Source organism: Solanum pennellii, chromosome 8, assembly GCF_001406875.1.
Source record: "Solanum pennellii chromosome 8, SPENNV200".
Taxonomy (NCBI): domain Eukaryota; kingdom Viridiplantae; phylum Streptophyta; class Magnoliopsida; order Solanales; family Solanaceae; genus Solanum; species Solanum pennellii.
The window spans coordinates 16,518,009-16,537,329 of NC_028644.1; the positions used below are offsets into that span (position 1 = coordinate 16,518,009).

The 19,321-nt window shown below is 36.6% G+C and overlaps 1 protein-coding gene across 1 annotated transcript; it reads right to left on the reverse strand.

Annotated features, from left to right (window-relative positions):
• Positions 1 to 5,360: 5,360 nt before the first annotated feature.
• LOC107027508 lies at positions 5,361 to 14,779 on the reverse strand. The gene is made up of 5 exons (XM_027919264.1): positions 14,604 to 14,779; positions 14,410 to 14,502; positions 14,205 to 14,309; positions 13,556 to 13,936; positions 5,361 to 5,582 (listed from the first exon to the last, which is right to left on the reverse strand). The coding sequence occupies exons 1-5, from the start codon at positions 14,766 to 14,768 to the stop codon at positions 5,361 to 5,363; spliced, it is 966 nt and encodes a 321-aa protein (XP_027775065.1). The 5' UTR covers positions 14,769 to 14,779.
• Between the last annotated feature and the right edge of the window lie 4,542 nt (positions 14,780 to 19,321).

Genomic DNA, 19,321 nt, shown 5'->3' on the forward strand with positions numbered 1-19,321 from the left:
TATATGTGCATGTTGAGGTATTGAACATTATGCATGGTTTTTACTAAATTGTGCTTTTTCTCATGCATTGATGATTTTAAGCATACAAACCATACTTATTACATGTGTTTTACTAACCCATATTTCTTCCTTTTATTCCACAAACATTGTAGGTTCCGTCCATTGAAGAGCTTCTAGGCCACTTTGCAAGGATACTTGGACTTCTTACTCCAAGTAGTTTGTGAGTTCTCCAAGTTGGAGGATAGTTCCTTTTGATATACCCTAGTAGTATTGTTATTCTCTAAAGACATTCCTTTCTTCCGTATTTATGAATATAATGTTGTAAGCCGTACGTGGCAATATGTACTTGTATAAGGGATATGCCCGAATGTTGTACTTCGTTTTCGATTTTATAATATAAGACAAAATATTATACTATTTTGTATATATTGATTATATTGAATAAACGAGAAGCCTATGTATGCTTTATATTTGAGTAGTCTAAGTAACTCCATTTATAGTATGTAAGAGGGATATGTCCTCAATACGTAATAAGTATTATTTTTGCCGTATTTTTGACCTATGATGTGTAATGATGAATGTTAAGGGCTAGTCTATGTCCTATTCGAGGATAAAGACGTCGATTACTTCTAGCGGGTGCTCCCCGGTCATGACATAAGTACTCCAAGTGTTGTTCGTTCACTTAATGTGAATAAAAATCCATTCTGACGTAAGAAAAGAAAGAGATAATCATTGGTTCTAATGTACTATGTCTTAGTGTAATAGGTGAACTAATGTGTCCTACTAATACTGCAATGCTGATACAATGTTTACATTTAATTTGTCGGCAAGTTATAGTTCTACTCCTACTAGGGATGTTTGAATGGAATGAAACACATATTGCCATATCTTAAAGGGAAAATTGATATGAACTTATTTTATTCCAACAAATGCAGTATAATTTATTGGTTATGCTTATCTAGGATATATATATAATCTAGACAAAGTTCGATCTTGAAAAGGCTATGTATTTATTTTTGGGGTACTGTTATATCTTTGAGATTTACAAAGTAATCTATGATAATATATTCCTCAAATCATACGGATAAAATTGCTATTAATGAACCAAGTAGAGAATGTGTGTGCTTGAGGTCCATGAATATCTCATTCAAGAAAAATATGGTTTGGGGTCTAATAAAGTACCAACCCCTTATATGAAGGTAATGCAACATGCATATAACAACTAAGGGAGGATCAATAGAAGGATATAGAACAAATCATTTCACCAAAGTTTTTTTCTATGAATATTAACTCCAAAGAATGTTTACATAGATGTATAATAGATTTGTTCAAGTAAAAATGTGTTTGACCTATTCACGAAGTCTCTACCAACTGCAACTTTAAATAAAATCGTTCAAAAAGTTGGAATGCGAAGATTAAAGTGTCTAAATTGATGTTCTCATTAGGTGAAGTTAATATATATTGAACTAGTTTTTCCCTAATGAGTTTTCATTGAATGATTTTTAAAGACGTAGCCTTGATGTGTATTAATACATATGTGTACTATTTTCCTTCACTAGGGTTTTTCTCTTTTAAAATTTTTCTTGTCGCACCTCGAGATAGAAAATGGGACCTGGAATCATAAGTGACCCCAATATAACACAATTGTAATAACATAAGCATAATAACAATAATAAAATGATGTGGAAGCTTATCATAAAGTAAAACTAAAATGATCGGGAATAACCATATACTAAAACTAAATATATAAAATCCAAGAGTTTATATAAAAGATATATCAAATTTAAATACTAAGTTGAATTTAACTATGTATGAAAATGGCCTCAAATTGACTAGAAGTGCTGGGACATGCCCCCAAGTTAAATGTAGAAAAAACCAAATTAAAAGACTAAAATACTAAAATATAAAATGACTATTATCCTCTGAGAATGAGGACACCACTTATGATGCTGAGCTAAAGATCGGGAATTGATCTATGCATGAGCTGGAAACTAAGAATCTAAACCTACATCAGGAGAAGATGTAGCGCATAGTATATGTAATTGCTTGAAAGTTACTAAGCATGAAAGATAAAGTACAACTGAATAACAACATAACAAAACAAAACAATGATGTAATGATATAATCTGAACAAGATACATATACTAAATTCTAAGCTAACACGATGCAATGACCAAATTTATGACTTGCTAATATTGAATACTGATTATACTGAAAATGTGGCCAGTGTAATATAGTCTAACTAATATGTGGAAGGTGTTAATAACTAAAAATAAAACCACATGAGCTAAAACTGGAGTCCAATCCATATGCCTCATCGAGAGGGCCCAATATATCCTGCCACATGTATAGAGTCATTACTGGTGTTATCACTAAATGATGCCCAAAGAGGAGACTTAAAGCCTATGTTGATCGTAGTTTGGGGACTATATGGGTGATTGGCCATGGTAAAAATCTGTAATATGCTAGTCCCAATAGATTAAGTGGTTAACAGATCATGATTGAATTACTATTATATACTGGATAACTCAAAACTGACGTCACTGAAAATGCACATTATTATAATGATAATGACACACAAAAAATAGAGTCATGTATATACGAAATAGATGGCCTAGTATGTGTAATTCAAGAACTAAAGAATACATATCTAGGGTTGAGAAATTTATGCAAGAAAAGAATTAATAGAATGATAATTTGATTTAGAACATTTATATAACTAGTTTATGATGATCTGCTAAAGTTCTTGAAACCTCATGTCTACTTAAAATAATGGAATAAAGAATCTTAATGAATTCTAGAGTCCTAAGTGTAAAAGGGACCAACTACTGAAATCCCACATACCTGGTGATGCATTCCAAAGAGAAATCTTCCGATTACTGGGTTAGAACTGACCTCTAATCTCCTCTTAAGCTCTTATTTTCTATGTTTTGATGAATGATATTACTTATGTAAGTTAATTTATGTTTCTAGGCTAAAACTATCCTAAACCACATAATTTAAAATAAAAAATATGTAGTTTAGTGGTAAAAGAAATAAGAAAAGACAAAAAGAACCCTTACTTAAACTATTGAAGGGGTAGACCACAGACACATTCACGGACAATAAAGGGGGCCACGGACCGTGAAGTGGGTTGTGGTCTTTTGACCAGTACCTACCACAGAACGGGAAGGTCCCTATGATCTTCACTTGGTTCGCTGGTCTGAGGTTCCATGTTCATGGTCCATTCCGCGGCACGTGTGGATTCACCATGGATAGCAAAGCTCCTCGTGGTTTTCACTTTGGCGTGGAGGCTTAAGGAATGCAATAGAGGAGTCTAATGTCTTTCACTGTACGAATGCCACCACAGTTCATTCTCAAGGCCAATTTTTCGTGAAGGGTCCCTTGGTTAGACGTCTTGGCCTTGTAGAGTATGTCACGACCGGGGAGCAAACCCTAGACGAATCCGGTATCGTCGTCCTGAGAGAGGATTAAGGCTAGCTTCTTAGCATTCGTCATTACATTTCATAGGTTAAAAAGTACAAAAAATTAACAATTTTCATTTATACGTTCATAGGGAAGTTTACAATGACCTCTCGCATACCACATAGGGAATTTAATTTTATTCCTCGCATATGAAACACACATAGGCTTCTCATTTAGACACCATTAAATTCATAGGAATTATTCTAATACTTCGTCACATATTAAACCATCTATAGCGACTACAAATAATTGACATAGGCAATCCAAAGTCAATATGCCATTATAGGCTTAAATTAATATCCAAAACATAATGGAAAGAAGAATCTCTTTAAGACCATAAAAGTAATGCCTCCATATTTTAAAAGCAGACACTACGGCAACTAATTCGAAATCATTAGTTGGATAATTTTTATCATGCACCTTCATTTGTCTATAGGTATAGGCTACTACCTTCCCATATAGCATAAGAACACACCCCTAACCCACTCGGGATGCATTAATTGATACAACAAATCCCTTGGGTACCCTCTAGTGAACTCAACACCGGAGCGGAGGTAAGCGTATATTAAAAAAATTGGAAGCTTTTTTCACATGCCTCCGACCACTCGAATTTAACTGTCTTTTGGGTAAATGTGGTCAAAGGATAATCAATTGACGCAAAACCATCCACAAACCTCCTATAGTACCCAGCTAAAACCAAGATACTTCTAATATCAGTTGGAGCCAATGGTCTAGAACAATTCTTAACAACAACGGTTTTCTTTCGATCGACTTAAATACCCTCACTGGAGATGATATGACCATGAAATGATACCGATCTCAACCAAAACTCACACCTACTATATTTGGCATATAGTTGGTATTCCATAGGGACTTGTAATACCACTGTAAAAATTGTCCATGTGCTCATTATCATTCTTTGAATATACGAAGATATTGTCAATGAAGATAATTACAAAGGAATATAGGTAGTTTCGGGACATCCCATTCATGAGGTCCATAAAATCATTGGGGCATTAGTGAGACAAAAGGACATTACTAGGAACTCATAGTGACCATACTTAGTTCGAACCTCTCACCCTAAGATTGTGATATCCCGACCTCAAATCAATCTTAGAAAAGTAGTTTGTCCCTTGGAGTTGATCAAACAATTCATCAATCCGAGGGAGAGGATACTTGTTCTTAATGGTGATCTTATTGAGTTGACTATAGTTAATGCACATCCTAAGGGACTATCCTTCTTAACAAACAACATCGGAGCTCCCCATGGTGAAATACTAGGTTGAATAAACCCTTTATCTAACAAGTCTTTGAGTTGAAGCTTTAGCTCTTTCAACTCCGTCGGAGACATACAATAAGGAGGGATGAAATGAGATTCGTATCTAGTAACAAGTCAATATCAAAGTCAATTTCACATTCTGGAGGAATTCTGGGTAGTCATCGGGAAAGACATCCGAAATGTTCTTCACTACAAGTAACGAATTATTAGAGAAATGTAGGACTCAGGATCTTAGACTCTTACACTATGGTAAAGACACCCTTTAGATATTATTTTACAAGCTTCTAAACAAGAAATGAGACGACCTCTACAAAATGAGATACCCCCCCCACTGTAATACAGGTTCGTTTAAAAATTTTAACTTAACCACTCTTTTTCGACAATCAATGAATGAAAAAGAAGAATGAAACCAATCCATTCCCAATATGACATCAAATTAACCGTATCAATCTCTACCAAATCTACCCACATAACTCTATTGGGCAAACTTATAGGACAACTCCTAAAGACTCTTCCAGCCACCACTGAGTCACCTAGTTGGGTTTTAAAAGAAAAATGTTTCAATTAAATTATCAGGTAGAACATCAAATATTTTAGCTACTAGAGGAGTTACAATTTACAAGATATCACCGGGATAAAGTAAAACATAAACAACAATAGAGAATGCATGTATCATGCCGGTGACCATGTCGCGAGACTCCTCTTGCTCACTGCTAGAGCGAAGAGCATAAAAGTGGTTCCTTTTTTTAGCTTCAGAACTAGTAGCACTAGCTTGAACTTGGCCAGTTCCCTTCTCTTGACTCCTTATATTAGGGCAATCTCTAACCTTGTGTCCAATCTTGCCATACACAAAGAAATTCACTGTCCCAACTAGACAGTCACCCTTATGTTTCTTACCACACTTGAAACAATTTGGTTTCTTGCAAGGTGAATTTCTGCTTCTTGCTTTTCGAGACTTAGGGTTAGACACTTATCCATGTTTGCCTTAGGTAATTTGGAAAGAACATAGTTGGAAGCCCTATTATTGAACCTAGGCTTTTCTTGAATCTCAAGCCTACCCTTTGAAGTACCTCCCTTATATAAGTTGTCCCTTTTAAACTCCTTACTCTTCAGTCTAGTCTCTTAAACTTGTTGTGCATGAAACATCAACCTACATATATCCATGCTGTTACTAAGAGTCACCAAATGACATTATTCAACCAAATCATTGGACATTATCGTCACAAACTGACTCATCTCATCCCTTGGGTTAGACACCAAGAAAAGAGCATACTCTCACAATTTGGTGAACTTGAATTAGAACTCTTGCACACTCATACATCCTTGACGAAGGTTGATGAATTCTTCGACTTTAGCCTCCCTTTTCTCGCTAGGAAAGAAACAATCAAGGAAAGCCTTATAAACACCTCCCAAGTGATAGGACCCGCTCTGAAGGCCATATTGTCTCTCCATTGGGTGTACCATGTTTGAGCTACATTATTGAGTTGATAGGAAGCTAGCTCGGACTTTTGTTTCAAAGTCAATCCCATAGCATAAAGAATCTTGTACACTCATGAATGATGTTTTAAGGATATCCACTAACTTTAGACCCATAGGACATAAGAGGGTTCAACCACATGAAGTTCCTCAAGCGGGAAGCCGTGGTACTAGGATTTTGTTGAACATGAGGCCCAACCTCCTGAGTTACTTCAGCCATCATGGCTTGAGCTTTAGAGGCTACCGCTTGAGCTTGGAAAGTCATGGCTTGTGCCAAGCTTAGTAATGCTACCCGATCCTTCCATCCTTTATTGGTGGAAGAATAACCGGAGCTTTGACTTGTGGAGGTAGTTGGTTGCCTTGTGGAGGGGCTTGGTTATCTAGGGAGGAACTCCCGCATAAGACAAATCTTTTTCCACTATCCTCACAGTCGTCCTTCTAGTATTCATCTCTTGTATCCACAAGAAACGGGTTAGAAGAAAAAGGGACATAAAGAGTTTCAACTCATAAGGCACGACTTTCAAGATTAACAATAAGTAAGAAATCCTAAACATCACATAGCCTCTCATTTATAAGTGTGGCACGCTTTACACCCATCAACAAGACTCTACATAAACGTAGTTCAATGAGACATCAATCATAGGATTTCTCTAACCTTATGCTCTGATAAAAAGTTTGTCACTACTGGGGAGCACGCCCTATATGCAACCGGTATCGACGTCCTCCGAGAGGACTAAGACTAGCCTCTTAGCATTCGTCATGACATTCATAGGTTAATAAATGTGGAAAATTAAAAAATTTCATGTATATCTAAATAAGGATTAAATAGAACTCTCCCATTCTACTTAAAGAGTTTACTTGGACTCTTTGCATATAAACCATACATAGGCTTCTCATTTAGACAACATAAAATACATAGGAATTAGTATAATACTTTTCTCATATTGAACCATCTAAAGCAAGTAAAAATTTTAGACATAGCCTATAAAAAGTCAATATGCCATTATAGGCTTATATAAGTATCAAAAACATAAAGGAAAGAACAATGTCTTTAGGACCATACAACTTCAAAGCTAGAATGTAGAAAAGGTAGCATCCCCTAACATGAGGACCTACCAACGCTTGGAAAAAATAATCTAAGACTTCTTCAAGCGGACTCCTACAAACTCAATGTCCGAACCTACATAGTAGTACAAATGTAAAGAAAATGGGTTTGTACAACCACTTGTACTAAGTATGGAAACATATGGATATGTAATGTTTGTAATCATGCTTAAAGGAATATTTGTCAAAATCATGCCAAATTACTTTGAAAAGCCTTATGCATAACAAATAATAGCAAATAATCATTTATTCTTTAACACAATACCATATACAATCCAAGACCAACATCATCAAGTAGAGTAAAGTTAACATGTATAGTAGCATATTAGAACCCATAATTTAAGCAACTCCAACATCATGTTATAACAACAAAGAATGTAAAAGAGTTCATAGCATAAGTGAAGAGGAAGAACTAAAGGTGAAGAACTTGTACTCACGGGACTTTTAAAAAAGATGACAATAGGGTTTCAAATAAATGGGCGGTGACAAAAGTCTTAAGTATTATGTGCAGGTGACAATTATATGATTAATGATGAAGGATTATGGAGTTTCCCTGAAGTTTAGAAGTTGACAATTTGGTCCATTGAATGAAATGAAGGGTAAAATGTTAAATTCAATAAAACCTAATTTAACCAATATTGGTTGGAACCCATCAGCAAGCTGTACCGAAAGGGAAATAAAATATTTTTCCCACCTCTAGTCGTATTCTTATTCTCCCTCTTCTTCTTCTTTTCCTTTTTCTTACTCTTCTTTACTTGCCTTTCTTCCTCTTTATATTTTCTTATTCTTTTCGTACATTATTGGTCTTGACTACTAGTCCTTGAGGTTTCTTGTTTTTATCTTCTTGAATCAGATTTAACTAATATAATCAGTGGATCAGATTTCATTTTGTATCAATTGGAATTACTTCATAAATGATTGTGGTGTCACACCAATGTTTTGATATATAAAATCACAAGTTCTTTGAAATTACTCAACATCATCTGGGTACCTGTAGCTTTGTAGATAATTTACATTCGTGTTTCCAACAGATTGTTATATGTTTCAACAATTGACTAATGGAATAAATTATGGTCATATGTAGTAAAATAAATGTTATTTCAATAGCAAAAGGATAGACATACATTGCAACATATAAATTTGTGAAGCTTCAACATATAAGTTAGACATGTAGCAACATATGACTTACATGTCACAACTTACATGATAGATATTTAACACCCTTGTAAATAATTGTTTCAAGTGTTATATCATATTTTTATTGCTTTATTATGGTTAAAAGTACAAAAAATTTGTCTAATTTGACATTTTATCATTCTTTAATCATACAATTTATTAATTAAGTCATCCTTGAAGGGACATATGTGGCAACCTAAGCACGTTTGCCTTTCAAAAATTGCAACAGAAATGTCATATATGGAATCATATGTATAGCAAACAAATGATCTTTTTAGGGATTAATTCAATCAAATTGTGACTAATTCAGCAAGTAGTACTACTATGTTGTCCTACAATATATCTAAGTAAAAATATATGGTCTAATATGACAACCTTCATCAATTCTATCAATGATTTTTACAAATACTATCATACGACTAGTTCATCATACAATGACGAAGTAACTACATATGATAGTTATATAAAACCCTTGTATATCATTGTTTCAAGTATTATAACATATATTTATTCCATAATTATGGTCCAAAATACTAAAATCATGTCAAATTAGACATTTTTCATTCTAAATTGCTCAATTTGTCGATTAAGCCATCATTGAAATGACATGTGACAATATATGCACGTTCTGTTGGAAATATTGCAATAAAAATGTCATATGTGGCAAGATATGTATATCATAAAATGGTCATTCAGGTGTTAATTCAATCAAATTGACACCTAATTCAACAGGTAACATTAATATATATTGCTAAAACATGTCTAATTAGTACAAAATTATAGTATAATATAACAAATTTCCTCAATTCTATCAATTATTTTTACAAAGATTATCATATCACTAGTTCATCATACAAGTAACTTCATATGATAGTTATATAACATCCTTGTATATCATTATTCAATGTGTTATAGCATATTTTTATTTTTTAATTATGGTTCGAACTACTAAAACAGTACACCATTTTCGGCCTACAGCAACACCACGTAAGTGTAGCCTAAACTAGCAAAAAGTGTGGCCTTTGATAAAAGGCTACACTTTTGGACATTCAGCAATAATTTTTAGGGGCTGCCCAAAAGAAGCGTAACCTTTGACATTAGGCAACACTTTTTAAATGTTGCCATCTTTGGCAACACTTATAAAACGTAGCCAAATAAGTCTAAGGGCACGCTTTGAAGACGTGCATTAGCAACACCTATTTTTTGTTAGACTACACTTAAAAGCGTTTCCTTTTAAGATTTATTGGTCACACTTAAAAAGTGTTGCCTTTTATTGGTCATCTATTGCAACATTTATAAAGTGTAACTTTATATCTCATCTATTGCAACACTTATAAGGTGTTACTTTATATGTCAGCTATAGCAACACTTATAAATTGTTACTTTATATCTCATCTATAGCAACACTTATAAAGTGTTGATTTTATATCTCATCTAGAGCAACACTTACAAAGTGTAACTTTATATCTACCTAAAGCAATACTTGCAAAGNATACTTGCAAAGTGTAACTTTATATCTACCTAGAGCAACACTTTCAATGTGTAACTTTTTATCTACCTAGAGCAACACTTACAAAGTGTAACTTCAACATTTATAAGCCTACATGTAGCACAAATATATATAATATATTTACATAAATACAAGTGACCTAAAACACAAAATGAACTAATTAATCATTAAATTGAAGCTACATATTTCAAATAAAATTCGAGAAATATTTCATGTACAACCAAAACATAGAAAGTGATTGCTTAAAGATCTCTAATATCAACAAGTTCCAAAAACCCAAAAGTGTCATTCAAACGTATATGACAACAATACAAAAATTTCTTCATCGTTTGCCACAATGGATCGAGTTTACTTCTGGCCAAATTCAAATTCAATTACCTGCATTTTCCTGCACATTTAAAATAAAATTATAAGTTTGTGAATTAATTGTGGAAGTGCATAATCAGAGAAAATTCACTGTAAGACAACCAATCCAAATCTAAATACAATTTCAATGTAAAAATTACACATTATAGGGACTACAACATTTGTGCAGTCTTCTGTTGTTGGCTCTCTCAAATTAAACTTCAAAAGTTTAATTTGTGCAGTCTTCTGTTGTAAACTTCAATGTAAAAATTACAAACAAGTAGTTCAAACAAACCAGTGATGACCACTGGAAAAAAGGTTCATAACATAGTTTAGAAGTGTCCACAAAAATCAATATAATAACATGATATCATATTTTCAAAGAACTGCAGCATAGTGCAGCTGCTGAAGGAAGATGGGGAAGTCAGACTAAGTGTGGGGTTACGGAGTCCACGACGGTCCGTCGAGTCTGTGACGGTCCGTCCTGCAGGTTCGTCATGAAGTTTAGAGAAGTAATCCAAGTACCCATATTCCAAGAGTTTAAGTGTTTTGGAACGAAGACCCTCGACGGACCGTCGTGGACTCCGTACCCCCACCCTTAGCCTTCCCCATCTTCCTTCAGCAGCTGCACTACGCTGCCACCTACGGACCGTCACAGACACGACGGTCCGTCGAGGGTCTTCGGTCCAAAACACTTAAACTCTTGGGATATGGGTACTGGGATTACTTCTCTGAACTTCATGACGAACCTGCAGGACGGACCGTCACAGACTCGACGGACCGTCGTGGACTCCGTACCCCCACCCTTAGCCTTCCCCATCTTCCTTCAGCAGCTGCACTACGCTGCCACCTACGGACCGTCACAGACACGACGGTCCGTCGAGGGTCTTCGGTCCAAAACACTTAAACTCTTGGGATATGGGTACTGGGATTACTTCTCTGAACTTCATGACGAACCTGCAGGACGGACCGTCACAGACTCGACGGACCGTCGTGGACTCCGTACCCCCACCCTTAGCCTTCCCCATCTTCCTTCAGCAGCTGCACTACGCTGCCACCTACGGACCGTCACAGACACGACGGTCCGTCGAGGGTCTTCGGTCCAAAACACTTAAACTCTTGGGATATGGGTACTGGGATTACTTCTCTGAACTTCATGACGAACCTGCAGGACGGACCGTCACAGACTCGACGGACCGTCGTGGACTCCGTACCCCCACCCTTAGCCTTCCCCATCTTCCTTCAGCAGCTGCACTACGCTGCCACCTACGGACCGTCACAGACACGACGGTCCGTCGAGGGTCTTCGGTCCAAAACACTTAAACTCTTGGGATATGGGTACTGGGATTACTTCTCTGAACTTCATGACGAACCTGCAGGACGGACCGTCACAGACTCGACGGACCGTCGTGGACTCCGTACCCCCACCCTTAGCCTTCCCCATCTTCCTTCAGCAGCTGCACTACGCTGCCACCTACGGACCGTCACAGACACGACGGTCCGTCGAGGGTCTTCGGTCCAAAACACTTAAACTCTTGGGATATGGGTACTGGGATTACTTCTCTGAACTTCATGACGAACCTGCAGGACGGACCGTCACAGACTCGACGGACCGTCGTGGACTCCGTACCCCCACCCTTAGCCTTCCCCATCTTCCTTCAGCAGCTGCACTACGCTGCCACCTACGGACCGTCACAGACACGACGGTCCGTCGAGGGTCTTCGGTCCAAAACACTTAAACTCTTGGGATATGGGTACTGGGATTACTTCTCTGAACTTCATGACGAACCTGCAGGACGGACCGTCACAGACTCGACGGACCGTCGTGGACTCCGTACCCCCACCCTTAGCCTTCCCCATCTTCCTTCAGCAGCTGCACTACGCTGCCACCTACGGACCGTCACAGACACGACGGTCCGTCGAGGGTCTTCGGTCCAAAACACTTAAACTCTTGGGATATGGGTACTGGGATTACTTCTCTGAACTTCATGACGAACCTGCAGGACGGACCGTCACAGACTCGACGGACCGTCGTGGACTCCGTACCCCCACCCTTAGCCTTCCCCATCTTCCTTCAGCAGCTGCACTACGCTGCCACCTACGGACCGTCACAGACACGACGGTCCGTCGAGGGTCTTCGGTCCAAAACACTTAAACTCTTGGGATATGGGTACTGGGATTACTTCTCTGAACTTCATGACGAACCTGCAGGACGGACCGTCACAGACTCGACGGACCGTCGTGGACTCCGTACCCCCACCCTTAGCCTTCCCCATCTTCCTTCAGCAGCTGCACTACGCTGCCACCTACGGACCGTCACAGACACGACGGTCCGTCGAGGGTCTTCGGTCCAAAACACTTAAACTCTTGGGATATGGGTACTGGGATTACTTCTCTGAACTTCATGACGAACCTGCAGGACGGACCGTCACAGACTCGACGGACCGTCGTGTCTGTGACGGTCCGTAGGTGGCAGCGTAGTGCAGCTGCTGAAGGAAGATGGGGAAGTCTAAGTGTGGGGTTACGGAGTCCACAACGGTCCGTCGAGTCTATGACGGCCCGTCCTGCAGGTTCTTCATGAAGCTCAGAGAAGTAACCATTAAGGATCTATCAAACATAATAAATCTACCCACAAGATCTTCTATTAAAGGTCAAGCTCTAGATGGTTTGTCTACGCTACAAAGGTAAAAGTTTGCAAACCGTTAAACTCTATACTAATAACAATAGTATTATAATTGTCTAGCATGTAGACATTTTAATCACAGGCTGCAGCACATTAATACTAACAGCCACAACCACCTAGCTAACAGACACCAATATTAATAAAATAGCAATAGCTTCATAAAGGTGCAGACAGACCATTGAAAGACCAGCTACAATATCCTTTACAATGAGCTGGATTCAGAAGCTAAAGGTAGAAAATAGTGTCATCATTTTTTAATTGAACACCATTGGCATCTGCCATAAAACATAATGTGTTAGCCACAGACTCCTCAACTGCACAATACTAAAAGAACAGTTATTCAACTAACGATTCGAATGCTTAAACCAAAAACAAAAACATTTTTAACAGTTATAAATTGGTGGACTAAACTTAGACAAGTAAAAATAAGTTTTGAATTTCATTAACAGGAACACCAACTAAACTAGAAGAAAAACAATATGGACATTATTAACAGAGAATTTTAAATACAAAATACCTTTTGAAGAACCGAATCTTGAGATGATCCCGAAGAATATGGATGATTTGTGCCTCTTACAACTTGTGCACTACTTGCATCAATAGGTGAAGCAAGGTTAGATCCAACACACCCTGGTGTATCTTGAAAATTCAATCCAGGGTTGTTTTGCAGCAATTGAGTGAATAAATGTCGCATTTCTTCTCTCAATTCTTCCTTTAGAGAAGTGATTTCATCGGCATGCTTTTGTTTTAGATTGTTAATTTCCTCATCTTTCTTCAAAGAACTTGTTGTCACTGATCTACAATAGCACCTAACTCGACCAGGCTGCTCCTTTCCAAACACTGCCCTAAATGCATCATCAGCTGTTTCCCCAGAATTTTGGCGATTTTGAAGTTCAGCCTATTGAATAAAATTGTCATCCATAGTGAATTGTAAGTACTATTTCATTTCCACTACTATGATAGAGATCAAGCATTAAAACATTATGAAAACTTTTCGTAAAAAATAATTAAACAATGTCGACAAATAATTGATATCTCCTCGAACTTGCACAATAAGAAGAAGAAGAAGAAGGCATACGTGATTAAAATTTAATGTAGTCAAACTCCCCACAATATAAATGTTAAGTCTGAATAAAGTTCACTAATAATCCTCTTTGAAAACTTACTATTGCAACTTGGGTATCAGCCTGGATTTCCTTTCCCTTCTTGGTACGAGATGCAATAAATATTTCAGGCTTTGATGGTTCTTCGTTGTTGTCTTTGGCTGCACGCTACAGATTATATCAAAAGAAATTTTAAAAAATCAGTAAGTTCTTATAAAGTACAAAAAAATGAAAATCAAATTTTGTATGAATGTCAGCTAAGTATTACCAATGCCACGCGTACTCTACCAAAATTAATAGGTCCCATTCGATGCCTCCACTTTTGTTTTTTCCTGTTTTGAGAATTCATCTCGCATATAGCCTATTGTTAAAAACAAAGAGATAATTGAATTGATATGTATAAAAAGAATAGATATGACACAGAATTAGTCGATGAGTGGAAATGCACCATTTTAACCTTACTTGAACAGTTGGGTGTTTCCAATACTCGATCAACTGGCGGAATTGATTATGTGGAATGCCATCAGGACATTTTGCTAGCATATCCTCAAGGGTACTGTTTTTATCAAAAAAATTCTTTTTAATTTTTTGCTTGTGTCGCCTCCAAGCATCACGAAGACCAGTCATCACCCACTTCTTTCCTTCTACTGGAAGTAGAAATTTGGACTATGCAAAATAAAATATATTTAGTTTCAGTAAGTAAAAAAAAATATGAATTCTCAAGAGTGGTTGTTTTTACATTGACGTATTCCCACATGCGCTTTTTAGTATCATTTGGCACCACATGCCAACTAGTGTACATCAAGCTGATGAATCTAGGATTCCTTGCAATTGTTCCTATAAAGTTGCTTAATTGTGACACTATCTTATTAGTTGGTCCCACCGCTTGTCCTTTATCAAATGTCACCTCCTTTCTTTCTTCCAAATTTCTTGCATGAATATCCTTACATGTTGTATGTCCTCGAACTTTTTTTGGCTTCGACATTTCTAGATTGATGTAACAGACATTAAATAAGATATTTCTTTTATAATGAGTTCTAAATCTTACAAGGTTTAAAACATACCTTTTGTACTACAATCAATGTCAATTTCCTCTTCCTGTTCCACATGATCATCCAATCCTTTGTTATGTTCATTAATAATAGGAGTATGAATAAATTCGACATCACTTGTTGTGTTGTTGTCACGTTTTGTTTCATCATCTTTGTGTATCCCTTGATCTTTTAGAAACTGATCAAGAGTACTAGCTGGTATGACCGGCTTCCTCTTTACCTGTTTGCAATTCGGTAGATCAAGAATATCATGTCGTGCCTCTCCATTACCTAGTGTTGTTCCAGTCGCATGTGCTGAAGCAGTAACATCTTTATTGAATGACGTATGGAACCTAGAATTATTCATAGGAAGTTTAGTTCCATTATCTTGAATGGACTCTTCAAATTGAAATAACATTTGTTTAGTTTGTCCTTTCCCTGCAATCATACGTGAGGTTCTAAGCTCTTCCCTTGAAGACGATTGAAAGACTGATTTGTGCCCAAGCAATTTACACTTTCCTTGTTGTGGAATGAAATCCTCAAAATTCTTTCTTTTATGTGATATTGGTGCCTGCTCTTTCTTAGCTTTATCATTGCGTTCATTTGCATGTTGTTCTCTCTTAATCTTGAATTTGTTGTCCAATTCAGCACTTGATCGGTATTGCATATCAACATCCAGATTCTTCAATGGACTTTGAGATTTATTTGGATTCAAACCCTTTTTCTTTAGATTGTTGATTGATTCATTGTTTTTGCTTTGTTTAAATCTCTTTAATTTGTTTCCCAATAGTAAGTAAACCTACAAAATAATAAGATTGTTTAAGTGAAAGAAGTAGCAGCAATGTAATTTTGATATAAGGTAAAGAGTTGTACCTCTCTTTGAGCGACAAACTCAGGACAACGACCAAACCAGAAGCAACTTCAAACTACAGAGTTGAATGCCTCTAATGCCAACTGCCTGATAATAAAATGAAACCAGAAAGTATATAAATAACAAACAACCAAATCAAGCAAAAATCAGCTAGAAGTATAGGTTCCTCAATAAAATAATAATCAGATAAGAAGGCAACATATTAGATTCCACAGATTAGATATATTAATGTATTTTACCAAAAAAACTATTATATTACAAAAACAGTGAGTGAGCACTATATGATCATCACAACAATAATGAAACTCATGGTGTGTCTTATTCAGACTCTTCTTCAGACTCGACTTCATCATCAGACTCATCTTCATACTCATTTTCAGACTCGTCTTCAAACGCATCTGAAAACTCATCTTCATACTCATTTTCAGACTCATCTTCGAACTCATCTTCATACTCCTCTTCATACTCGACTTCAGTTATTGATTGACAAATTCCTCCACAGGCACATCAATGATTGTTTCTGGTAAATCAGTGCTTGTTAAGAGTACTTCACCATTATCTTATGGTATAGATGGACCCTTCGAATGTTCAGATGGCTCATTTTCATAATTTTGTGGGAGATTAGATTCAACTTCATCACCCAGGTTAAACAAGTCTCTTGGAACAGTCTTCATAACATAATGTTTATCTTGATCATATGGATCTTGCACATAGAAGCATTGGTGTACTTGAGATGCAAGCACAAAAGGCTCTTCCTGAGAGCATCTCTTGTAAAAATAGACANTAGTGCAGCTGCTGAAGGAAGATGGGGAAGTCGGACTAAGTGTGGGGTTACGGAGTCCACGACGGTCCGTTGAGTCTGTGACGGTCCGTCCTGCAGGTTCGTCATGAAGTTCAGAGAAGTAATCCCAGTACCCATATTCCAAGAGTTTAAGTGTTTTGGAACGAAGACCCTCGACGGACCGTCGTGTCTTTGACGGTCCGTAGGTGGCAGCGTAATGCAGCTGCTGAAGGAAGATGGGGAAGTCTAAGTGTGGGGTTACGGAGTCCACGACGGTCCGTCGAGTCTATGACGGTCCGTCCTGCAGGTTCGTCATGAAGTTCAGAGAAGTAATCCCAGTACCCATATTCCAAGAGTTTAAGTGTTTTGAAACGAAGACCCTCGACGGACCGTTGTGTCTGTGACGATCCTTCATACTTGCCGTCGAGGGTAATGAAGAGAGCACAAGTGTGAGACGACGAAGTCCATGACGGTCCGTCGTGACCACGATGATCCGTCGAAAAACCTCGTTTTTGAGGTTAGACTCCGCATTGTTAGACGCTGGATTATTAGTTAGACTCTGTAATATTATTAGGTTATCTTGAGACTTTTATCATTGAGTGTTGGTGATTTTTGTTTATTATTCAAGTGAACTTTCGGATTTTACTCTTTCTCATTGAAGTAAGTTTGAGCGTATCACTCCCTCTCTACCCCTTCTAAACTTGAAAAATATATCCTATATCGTCCATATCTAAGGCATATGATTCATTTTCTATATAGTGCAACTCAAAATACAAAGAAAGTTTAGCAAATTCATACTACGAGGTGATCCCAAAACAACTAAGAAATATTCAACTAAAGTTTCTAATGTACACTTGAAAATGCAATATCATTCCTATGCTACAGAAAGACTGAAAGAGTCATATAATTTTTATATTGTTCAAATTGACTATGTCTAACTTAGGTATAGTTGTTTTAATAGGTTTAGCTTCTTTAAATATTTTCTTGTAAAGGGAGAATATCCCTAATTTATGTAATCTCTCTAGATGCTTAGTCTTTGATTACAAACTCATTGTATGGGTTGAGTTGACTAACCTTAGGAGGTAGGTCAATTCGTATCAACAACACAACAATATCAAAACCCTAAATTAAAATTTAGACATTCAAAGATACACAAGAATATCAAAACCTAAAAGCTATAATTAAGACTCTTAGAGATAAAATTTCATACCTTATAAACACTTTTGCAACAACCGAAGACGTGAGGCGTGTTCATGTGTGAACCATTTTGTACATCTGTATAATCCGACGGAACAACTCGTTAACAAAGAATCTGTGATGAAAAGAGCAACTCATCAACAAAAAATATGTGCCGAAAATCACTTTCTTCACCTCTTCGATCTTCAACAAGTAATCTGTAAACAATTTTGATGGAAATCTGTAAAGGAAATAGTATTTTCGAAATTGGGGAAAAGAACGTCTTACAGTAAAAAAGCTTGGAGCATAGAATCAGTTGGTCAACATCTACTTAGCTCAGCTCCTCCGATTTTCAGGTCCTCCAATTTTCAGCTCCTTAGATTTTAAGCTCAGCTTCAGTCTTCAGTTCTTCTCTTCAGCACCTCCGATTTTCAGCTTCCTCCCTTCGATTTTCAGCTCACCTTTAGTCAATTTGAAGTTCTGGAGAAGAGAAATCGTGTGATTTTTCAGCTATGTTCTGGAGCATATGTTCTTGAGCATATATTTGTTTTTCCTAATATTTATTAATTATTTTTTTGGACAATAAAAATGGGAGGGAGAGTAGAAATGTTGGAGGGAATATAATATTTTGGTGAAATTTTTTAGGCCACACTTGTAAAGTGTTGTTTTTACAATAATAAAATAGGACCCTTTAAAAGTGTGGCCATATATATAAATAATTGTTGCTATTAATTTCATACTATGGCAACACTTAAAAAGTGTAGCCTATACCATTAAAGGGTACACTTTACAAGTGTTGTCAATATTATTGTTGCCAGAACATAAAAATTTCGGATACATTTTAAAAGTGTTCCCAAAAATACTTTAGGCAACACTTTTCAAGCGTTGATCAGATTAAGTGTTTCCATAGGCCTTAAATGGTGTAGTGAAATTAGGTCCAATTTGCCATTATTTCATTCCTAAAACATTCAAATTATCGATTAACTCATTCTTTAAGTGATATATTGGAAAAAATTGCAACAGACATGTCATATGTAGCAATATGCATGTATTGTTAGAAAAATTACAACAGACATGTCAAATGCGACAACATATGTATATCATAAAATAGTCTTTTTTGGGTTAATTCAATTTAATTGTAACCTAATTCAACATGTAACACTAGTATATAGTCCTACAACATGTCTAAGTATAAAAATATGGTCTAATACAACAACATTCATCTATTTTATCAATTATTTTTACAAACACTATCATACCACTAGTTCATCATACAATGACCAAGTAACTTCATATGATAGTTATACAACACCCATATAAA

Bases quoted from the DNA above. Each gene is read 5' to 3' on its own strand.
- LOC107027508 (XM_027919264.1), bottom strand. From the start codon at position 14,768: ATGACTGGTCTTCGTGATGCTTGGAGGCGACACAAGCAAAAAATTAAA. The intron at 14,503-14,603 runs GTAAGGTTAAAA...TTTTAACAATAG, and splicing joins GGAAACACCCAACTGTTCAA to GCTATATGCGAGATGAATTC. The intron at 13,937-14,204 runs GTAAGTTTTCAA...TTTATTCAATAG, and splicing joins CTGATACCCAAGTTGCAATA to GCTGAACTTCAAAATCGCCA.